General features: G+C 42.9%; 1 protein-coding gene across 1 annotated transcript; it reads left to right on the forward strand.

The window, feature by feature from the left end:
- Window positions 1-203: 203 nt before the first annotated feature.
- LOC133968393 (E3 ubiquitin/ISG15 ligase TRIM25-like) lies at window positions 204-10,118 on the forward strand. Its single transcript, XM_062404391.1, has 2 exons — window positions 204-1,947; window positions 7,558-10,118. The coding sequence occupies exons 1-2, from the start codon at window positions 277-279 to the stop codon at window positions 9,328-9,330; spliced, it is 3,444 nt and encodes a 1,147-aa protein (XP_062260375.1). The 5' UTR covers window positions 204-276; the 3' UTR covers window positions 9,331-10,118.
- The last annotated feature ends 690 nt before the right edge of the window (window positions 10,119-10,808 follow it).

The raw sequence follows: 10,808 nt of genomic DNA on the forward strand, positions 1-10,808 counted from the left end.
GATGTGGACTTTTTCATGTTATCAGTGGTAATGAAACACACCCTGAACATCCTGGGAGGAAGCAAAGCTTATCATTGGCTCCTCAATGCAAACACAACAAGTTTTATTACGACTAAACATTAACTTGCTCCGGCCCCTTCACCGAGCTGCTGTTATAAGTGAAGTGAGAGTGAAATGAGGTGAAGTTCAGGAGCTGAGAGGCAACGACAACAACAGAGTTCGGATCTTGATACAACTTTTGTCAGTTAAAGGGAAACTGAGATCCAGGACGGTGAGATGGCTCAGAGAGAATTTCAACTGGAGCAGGAAACGTTCTGCTGTCCGATCTGTCTGGATCTACTGAAGGATCCGGTGACTACTGGCTGTGGACACAGCTACTGTAAGAGCTGTATTAACACCCACTGGGACAATGGGGAGGAGAGAGAAAGCTACAGCTGTCCTCAGTGTAGAGAGACCTTCACACCGAGGCCTGTCCTGGTGAAAAACACCATGTTAGCTGCTTTAGTGGAGGAGCTGAAGAAGACTGGACTCCAAGCTGCTCCTGCTGATCACTGCTATGCTGGACCTGAAGATGTGGTCTGTGATGTCTGCACTGGGAGAAAATTGAAAGCTCTCAAGTCCTGTTTGGTTTGTTTGGTATCTTATTGTGAAAAACACCTCCAGCCTCACCTTCAGTCAGCTCCATTGAAGAAGCACAAGCTGGTGGAGCCCTCGGAGAAGCTCCAGGAGAACATCTGCTCTCGTCACAATGAGGTGATGAAGATGTTCTGCCGCACTGATCAGCAGTGTATCTGTTATCTCTGCTCTGTGGAGGAACATAAAGACCACGACACAGTGTCAGCTGCAGCAGAAAGGACTGAGAGGCAGAGAGAGCTCGGGCTGAGGAGACAAACCATCCAGCAGAGAGTCCAGGACACAGAGAAAGACGTGAAGCTGCTTCAACAGGAGGAGAAGGACATCAATGGCTCTGCTGATAAAGCAGTGGAGGACAGTGAGGAGATCTTCACTGAGATGATCCGTCTGCTGGAGAAAAGAAGCTCTGATGTGAAGCAGCAGATCAGATCCCAGCAGGAAACTGAAGTGAGTCGAGTCAGAGAGCTTCAGGAGAGACTGGAGCAGGAGATCACTGAGCTGAAGAGGAAAGACCAGGAAGTGAAGCAGCTCTCAGACACAGAGGATCACAACCAGTTTCTACACAACTACCCCTCACTGTCACCACTCAGTGGATCTACACACTCATCCAGCTTCAGGACCCGTCCTCTGAGGTACTTTGAGGACGTGACAGCAGCTGTGTCCCAGGTCAGAGGTCGACTACAGGACATTCTGAGTGAGACAGAGACAGAGATTTTACAGATTGTGTCTCAAGTGGATGTTTTACTGCCACAACCAGAGACCAGAGCTAACCTCTTAAGATATTCACAGGAAATCACACTGGATCCAAACACAGCATACAAATATCTGTTATTATCTGAGAGAAACAGAAAAGTAACATGTAAGAGAAAAAAAAAGTCTTATTCTAATCACCCAGACAGATTTACTTATTGGCCTCAGGTCCTGAGTAGAGAGAGTCTGACTGGACGTTGTTACTGGGAGGTGGAGGTGGAGCGTGGGGTGTATGGAGGAGTTGGTATAGCAGTCACATACAAGAACATCAGCAGAGCAGGAGACTCACCTGAATGTGAATTTGGATTCAATGATAAATCTTGGTCATTATATTGTTATAGAAACAGTTATAACTTTCATTACAACAGCATCAGGACTCCAGTGTCAGGTCCTGTGTCCTCCAGAGTAGGAGTGTACCTGGATCACAGTGCAGGTGTTCTGTCCTTCTACAGCGTCTCTGACACCATGACTCTCCTCCACAGAGTCCAGACCACATTCACTCAGCCTCTCTATGCTGGAGTTAGGGTTTATTATGATGGATCCACAGCTGAGTTCTGTAAACTCAAATAGACTCGAGCCATTAAAAGCAGTGATTCAGATTCTGTGTGTAAATCTTTATTTTCTTTTGTCTCCATGTTTGTTGATCAAAGTTCTTCGTGGTGACGTTTCTGCTCCGCACAGAGATCAGCTGTCAATCATTCCTGACGGGCAGCACTATGACGTCCTCTCATTGGTCGTTGTGTTGATGTTTCAGTTCGTTGAGCTGGATCCATGTTGCATCTCACTGCTCGTTGCTTTAAGCTGCAGAAGCTTGGGTGAAGCTTTCACATTTCTCCTTGCAGAACAAGTGCAATCTGAAAACAGCCGCGCTGCAGAGGTTATCCAAATGAAGCTTTTCTTGGGTTTTTCAGAATGATGTGAATAACCCAAAAGGTGAAATATGTAACTGCACTTTTAAAAAAGAAAATCCCCGACATGAGCATTTGTTTTCATTGTTTGCTTCTTTAAAGTGGCTTTAAGTCTTTATTTGTGTTTTCAGTTGAAGAATTGTTAATGTGCTTATTTGGTTTCTGTGTTGAAAAAGCAGTAAGTGTATAGTCGGGGGACTTTGTTTTTAGGGCTGCAACTTATTCAGTGATTGATTTCATCAGTTCAATCATCAATCAATCAATCAATCAATCAATCAATCAATCAATCAATCAATCAATCAATCAGCTCTATAGTACAAGACAGGGTTCCATAATGCTCATGACTGTTTAGTTTAGATATTTTTGGAAAAAGAAGACCCCTCACCTTTGAGACGGTGGTACCAGAGGACGTTTGACATTTTCTTGTGTAATTTAATGTTCAGATTTTCTGATGTGAAATTATGTTTTATATAATCTACTTGCAATTATGATTGTATTAACTTGCTAACTGTGTGCATCAGTGGTAATTCAATATGGATTTTGACTGTTCCTAAACGTTAATGCATCTGACCCTTGACTGTTCAGTTTAACAAATAGTCCAAAGAAATATCTGAATTGATTAATCAATTTAAAATGCTCACAATCAATAATCAATATTGACAATTTTTTTTAAATAAGAACATTGGAAATCTTCAGATTTAAGAAGCTGAGGCTATTTTAATTTTTATTCAATTCTTTTACATCTTTTGATTAAGTAAAGATAAAATTATAATTTGTGATCATTTATAATAAAATAAGTAAATTTGTATCAATTGAATGAACAATAAACCCTCTAATTGTTGAGCTTCAGAGAACTGGTTGATTTCTTAGTAATCTGTAAAAAACACAGATGTTGGGTTGAAAGTAATTTTTAAAGGGGACATATTATGAAAAATCCACTTTTGTACTGCTTCTACACGTTAGTGTGGGTATCGGGCATGTCTACCGTCCCAAAAACTCTGAAAAAAAACAACTCCTGCAATTTGTTGTGGTTCTTCTATGTAAGAAAATATACCATAGAGTGCGTCGAATGGGAATACGACCAGAATTGACGTCACAGTCGGTCTACATGGCATAGCCTCCTGGAGGCGGAGATCTGGTGGAGGAGGAGACCGGGTTACCTTACAAGCCACAGCACCCTCCTCAGCTCGAGGCTGCGGGTGTTAGCTGGGAAGCTAGCCGAGGGGGGACACTAACCAGCCGGTGAGCGGGGTGAGAGGCGGAGATCTGGCCGAGAAGCAGAGCCTGCGTCGGGGTAAGTCACATGACAAAGCCCCCTCCTCAGCTCGGGCTCCTCGCTTCTGGTAGACCTGTCGGTGTTTGTTTACGGTTGGCAGCAGCCGCCTGACTGATCTCCCCACAGACAGGGGAGCGTTGAAAGTGCATGTCTCGTGTCGCAGTGAGTGTCTTCAGCTAGAAAAGCTGTTGTTTTGTTTGGTAATTGACGGTGACATGTAAGCTAGCTGGCGTTAGCCTCATTTTTACAGCAGTATTGCATGTGGAACCCGGCCGTTGCTAACCCGAGTCGTTGCTTCTGTGTGTTTTGCCCGGTTGAAACAGCAGGTATAATTTAAAACAGCTGTTTGTGGAGCTTTGTTATAAAATAGCACCGGAACGTGTTTTTTGTTGCGCGTCTACTTGTGGCTTTACGGTAAAACAGCATGGTTGGGTGAAACGGCTTTACCACTTTACCGTATGAGGCAGTAGTAGACGCGCAACAAAAACCCGAGTGGCGGCTGGCTTCCCAGTTGACGGCTCACTTAACTGCAGTCCCAGTCTCCGGCTGCATTGTACCCGTGCTTTGGCGCCCGCTCAGCGGACAACCTCTCCTGTGATGCCCGGGCGGCGAAGCAGAGGAGGAGGAGGGGGGGAGAGAGCTGCGCCTTATAACTTTTGTGGCCCGTACAGATTTGCTCCACACACCCCAAGCTGCACACACCGGTGCCGGTCACCATTAGCTCGTTGCCATCTCCGTTGCTCAATAAACTCATACCCGGGGTTTTAAGTGCATTTCGCAGTAAAAGTTGCAGCAGTGTTAGCATCCAGAGCTGTAGCCCCTCCACGATCTGTGTGTGCGTGTGTGCGCTCAGAATATATGCCCTCTAAGAATAAATATAAACATACAATTATATAGTGTATACACACATATCTAATGCATGTATTTAAATGATGTACATCTTTAGCAGAAGGTGTAGTAGTTTGAAAATTGTAGCTTCAATGAAGAAACACAACAAACAGATAAAGAAATATATGTGTAGGACAGTGACTTAAAATGATTTTAACAACCTTAAATATGCTAAGGGTAGATTTAAGACGTGAAACTGGATGGGTTTGCGTGTGTGTGTGTGTGCGCTCAGAATATATGCCCTGTATGAAGAAATATACACATACAATTAGTGTATACACACATATCTAATGCATGCATTTAAATAATGTACATCTTTATCAGAAGGTGTAGTATTTAGAAAATTGTAGCTTCAATGAAGAAACACAACAAACAGATACAGAAATATATGTGTAGGACAGTGACTTAAAATGATTTTAACAACCTTAAATATGCTAAGGGGAGATTTAAGATCTGTGTGTGTCTGTGTCTGTGTGTGTGTGTGTGTGTGTGTGTGTGTGTGTGTGTGTGTCGGGGCGGGGCAGTGAGAAGGGGGTTGGGTTGTTGGTGATAGCAGGGTCGTATATATGGAGACTCCAAATGACCCTTTGTAACCATGGGACCAACCAGGTTAAAAAGGCTAATTTTACACTCAAAATCATACTTTTTTATAAAAGAGACAAAACCGGTCATATGGTTTAAAATTTTAACCAATAAACATCTTTCATATATTTTAGCAACATGTAGTATTCACGACGGGGACGAAACACTAACGCACAAAGCTCTGGGACCAGCTGGACACTGTTGTGCAGTGATTTGCTCGGTGTCAACTTTTTTTCCCCCGTCAAACAGCACATCATTATTTTGGGGAAATTCATTGGCTAAACGATACGCCAGTCATCAGAACAGTCGGTAGCAATCGGCTCAGCCTTTACACGTCAGAAGAGGGGCAGGCTCTTTCCAACAACAAGGTGCTTCGTTGGCTATTGCAGGCTGTGGACAGCCCATGCCAGCCCATGCCAGCTCCGATTGGGTCAAGTTTAGATTGACAGCTCACTTGAACCAATAGGATATGGCTATCCACCATTTTGAGAGCTTTGTTTACATGCAAACATAATTATTTTTCCACTTCCGGTCTGACTGGGACGTTGATTGTACCGGCTGTGGTGATCGGATCTTGAAATGGTTTACATCAGTGGAATCAGAATAATCTTAGCTTTCTAACGATATGTTGCATTAGTACCTAGCTGTACGACGCAGTTCTGTAAATAACAATGTTTGACGCTGATCGGTAAAACAGCGCACCTGGACGGCTCCCTCGGGGTACTGCCCTCGAACAGGTTAACTCACCTTCAGACAGAGAAGTTGATACTATCAGCTGGAACTTGGTCCTCATTCATTTTTCATTTCCACCATCTTATAAAACACTATTTCAGTTGAACATGAACCGTTTATCAGTGAATGTAAAATCAAGCCAAACCGAGCGCGCCATCTTTTCCAGCTCTCCACACATTGACTGAGTTCAAAAGTTCTGTTGTTTTTACTGATATCGGTTCACATGTGAACACCGACCCTGTTCACCATATCCATTCAATGCAATAACAGAAAGTAAATGAACACACGTGAAGCAGCCTCTGGGAGCCAAGCTGCTACTGGTCCACAGCTCCAGAGACGAACCAGTCTGTGTGGATCCAGGTCACGACCCCCCCACTGTCCCTGGACTCTGCGTTGTGTCCATTAAAGCTGAGGGAAAAGAAATGTCCAGACCACTGGCAGCAAATGTTATGAAACATTATATTTGGGACACGAATGGCACCATCATCTCCGAGGACCTCAAATGGAAGCTGAACATCAGCTCCCTCACCAAAAGAGGTCAACAGAGGATGAACTTCATGCGGCAGCTGAAGAAATTCAACCTGCCAAAGATAATGATGGTGCACTTCTACCCTGAGGCGTGCAGGTAAGATTGTGGCTGATCCCTCCCACCCGGGTCACAAACTCTTTGAGGTTCTTACCTCGGGCAGGAGGCTGCGGTCCATCAGGATCAAAACCTCCCGCCACAAGACCAGCTTCTTCCCGGCTGCAGTTGGCCTTATCAACAAGGCCCAGGACCCCCACCTGACTCGGACTTCTATTCCGCCCCCACACCTCAAGGATGGGTTAAATTAACACATTATATCATTTTATATTATACTGCATTACATTGCATATTGCAATCTGACACTGTTCACTGTTTTGCATTTTGCATTTCACTTTTTACTTCACTTTTTATTTTTTTTATCTTTTATATATTTTTATTCAGAAATGTTTAGGTCAAAATAAATGTTACTTTGTATAAATATTGGAAAAAAGTGAGTAAATAAGAAGTAAATAGTGAGTAAATATATAATGGTTTTATATTTGTATTGCTTTTCCTATGTATGTTATATTTATTGTGTTTTTATGTTTCTATGTTCATTGTAAGCACCAACAACCAGAGCAAATTCCTTGTAGGTGTAAACCTACTTGGCAATAAAATACTTCTGATTCTGATTCTGATACAAAATTAATATATTCTCTGTGTACAAAAAAAATGACTTATCAATACAAAACTAATCGACTCTACAAAACAGACGACAATGCCGTAATTAGAAGCACAAAGAAAATACACTTCAACGTGTGGCTTCACTTTTTCATCCGGAGATATTTGTTTTCTTTTTGTTTTCATCATTGCATCTGTTGCGTGTTGGACCCGCCCAGTCGCTCGCTGTGAACCCAGCGGGGGGTCCCCTGCTTTTTTTTGTCTCACTTCTAAACGGTTAAACATTTTAAAACTATATTTCAAGAAAAAACTAAAATCAAGCATCTGTAGCAGACTCTTATATAATATGACACAGTTTGTTTATGTTTTCAAATGTAACTCAAATTGAGGAACAAAGTCATCAACAAACCCAGGTTTGTTTTACCAGTTCTATGTTGTAAAGTGCTGCTCCTCTTACTGGAATCTGGAAAAGCTTGATAAGCCTCCATATTCGTACACACCCAGTTCTATTCTGTCCATATATATATCCTCATTCTCTTCCCATCACATGTACATTTCAAAGATGGGTGGACCCAGCAAGGCTGAAGTGTCAGAGCTGACAGACCTCATTCACTGCAGAGACACAGACCGGAGCTCAAACTAACACAGTGAAACTCATCTGTCATCTGTCATTGTCACTGAGGAATGAAATGGAGCAGAGAGAATTTCAACTGGAGCAGGAAACGTTCTGCTGTCCGATCTGTTTGGATCTACTGAAGGATCCGGTGACCACTGGTTGTGGACACAGCTACTGTAAGAGCTGTATTAACAACCACTGGGACAAAGGGGAGGAGAGAGGAAGCTACAGCTGTCCTCAGTGTAGACAGACATTCACACCGAGACCTGTCCTGGAGAAAAGCACCATGTTAGCTGCTTTAGTGGATGAGCTGAAGAAGACTGGACTCCAAGCTGCTCCTGCTGATCACTGCTATGCTGGACCTGAAGATGTGGCCTGTGATGTCTGCACTGGGAGAAAACTGAAAGCTCTCAAGTCCTGTTTGGTTTGTTTGGCCTCTTATTGTGAAAAACACCTCCAGCCTCACCTTCAGTCAGCTCCATTGAAGAAGCACAAGCTGGTGGAGCCCTCGGAGAAGCTCCAGGAGAACATCTGCTCTCGTCACGACGAGGTGATGAAGATGTTCTGCCGCACTGATCAGCAGTGTATCTGTTATCTCTGCTCTGTGGAGGAACATAAAGACCACGACACAGTGTCAGCTGCAGCAGAAAGGACTGAGAGGCAGAGAGAGCTCGGGCTGAGGAGACAAACAATCCAGCAGAGAGTCCAGGACACAGAGAAAGACGTGAAGCTGCTTCAACAGGAGGAGGAGGCCCTCAATGGCTCTGCTGATAAAGCAGTGGAGGACAGTGAGGAGATCTTCACTGAGATGATCCGTCTGCTGGAGAAAAGAAGCTCTGATGTGAAGCAGCAGATCAGATCCCAGCAGGAAACTGAAGTGAGTCGAGTCAGAGAGCTTCAGGAGAGACTGGAGCAGGAGATCACTGAGCTGAAGAGGAAAGACCATGAACTGAAGCAGCTCTCAGACACAGAAGATCACAACCAGTTTCTACACAACTACCCCTCACTGTCACCACTCAGTGGATCTACACACTCATCCAGCTTCAGGATCCGTCCTCTGAGGAACTTTGAGGACGTGACAGCAGCTGTGTCCCAGGTCAGAGGTCGACTACAGGACATTCTGAGTGAGACAGAGACAGAGGTTTTACAGATTGTGTCTCAAGTGGATGTTTTACTGCCACAACCAGAACCAGAGACCAGAGCTGACTTCTTAAGATATTCACAGGAAATCACACTGGATCCAAACACAGCATTCAGACATCTGTTATTATCTGAGGGAAACAGAAAAGTAACAAGTATGAGTGAAGATCAGTCTTATTCTAATCACCCAGACAGATTCACTGGTTGTCATCAGGTCCTGAGTAGAGAGAGTCTGACTGGACGTTGTTACTGGGAGGTGGAGGTGGAGCGTGGGGTGTATGGAGGAGTTGATGTAGCAGTCACATACAAGAACATCAGCAGAGCAGGAAACTCAGATGACTGTGAATTTGGATTCAATGATAAATCTTGGTCATTATATTGTTATAGAAACAGTTATAACTTTCATTACAACAGCATCAGGACTCCAGTGTCAGGTCCTGTGTCCTCCAGAGTAGGAGTGTACCTGGATCACAGTGCAGGTGTTCTGTCCTTCTACACAGTCTCTGACACCATGACTCTCCTCCACAGAGTCCAGACCACATTCACTCAGCCTCTCTGTGCTGGAGTTATGGTTTGTCATTATCCTGGATCCACAGCTGAGTTCTGTAAACTTAAATAGACTCGAGTCATTAAAAGCAGTGATTTAGAATCTGTGTTTAAATCTTTAACTTCTCTTGTCTCCATGTTTGTTGATCACAGTTCGTCGTGGTGACGTTTCTGCTCCGCACAGAGATCAGCTGTCAATCATTCCTGACAGGCGGCACTATGACGTCCTCTCATTGGTCCTTGTGTTGATGTTTCAGTTTGTTGATCTGGACTCATGTTGCATATCACTGCTCGTTCCTTCAAGCTGCAGAAGCTTGGGTGAAGCTTTCACATTTCTCCTTGCAGAACAAGTGCAATCTGAAAACTGATGCACCACCACAAGAGGGCGCCTTTGTTTTGTGGACCACACCCTGTGGTTTATGTTGTGCACACAACTTTCATGTGTCAGGCTGGACTCTGTCACAGCCTGGCTCTATGAAACATTCTAACATGTCGTGTGGGTGCATGTCCCGTCCACATGTCCATGTGGAAACATCTATAGTGTGTTTTTTGTCTTATTTTTTTAATACTGTGTGTTAAAATTACTGCATTGTTTCAGTTTTCCAGCTTTGTTTTCTTCTCCACCTCCTGAGCTGAAAAGGTGAAATACGTGACATCACTTTTAATAATAATAATCCCCGACATGAGCATTTGTTTTCATTGTTTGCTTCTTTAAAGTGGTTTAAGTCTTTATTTGTGTTTTCCGTTGAAGAATTGTTAATGTGCTTATTTGGTTGTTGTCTTGAAAAAGCAGTAAGTGTATAGTCGGGGGACTTTGTTTTTAGGGCTGCAACTTATTCAGTGATTGATTTCATCAGTTCAATCATCAATCAATCATCTTTTTTGTAACTTCATGTTCTGATGTTCTGATGTGAAATTAGGTTTAATATATATTTATATTTGTATCATGTAAATTCTGATTGTATTCACTTGTTAACTGTGTGCATCAGTGGTAATAAACTAGAAATTCCACATGGATTTCAACTGCTCCTAAATGTTAATACATCTGACACTCGACTGCTCAGTTTAACAAATAGTCCAAAGAAATATCTGAATTGATTAATCAATTTAAAATGCTCACAATCAATAATCAATATTGACAAATTGTTGAAAACAAGAACATTGGGAAAAAATGTCTTCATCTTTTGATCAAATAAATGAATTAAATAACAATTTTATTGGCAGCAAATCTTATGAAACATTATATTTGGGACACGAATGTTCACAATAAAAATATTATCTGTTTACAAAAAACTGACTTATCAATACAAAACTAATCGACACTACAAAACAGACAAAAGATATCCGGAGATATTTGTTTTCATTGTTGCATCTGTTGCGTGTTGGGCGTCATTCACGCGCCCAGTTGCTCGCTGTGAATGAATCCCCCCCGCTGGGTTTTTCTTCTTCTTCTTACAACCTCTCTGGACTTTCTGCTGAGTTTTGCCATGTTGGATTAAACCATTTCTCTTGTTGATACACAGCCAAAGTTTATGGGCTGTTAAGTCCCAT

The sequence above is a fragment of the Platichthys flesus genome, chromosome 14 (assembly GCF_949316205.1).
Source record: "Platichthys flesus chromosome 14, fPlaFle2.1, whole genome shotgun sequence".
NCBI classification, from domain to species: Eukaryota; Metazoa; Chordata; class Actinopteri; order Pleuronectiformes; family Pleuronectidae; genus Platichthys; species Platichthys flesus.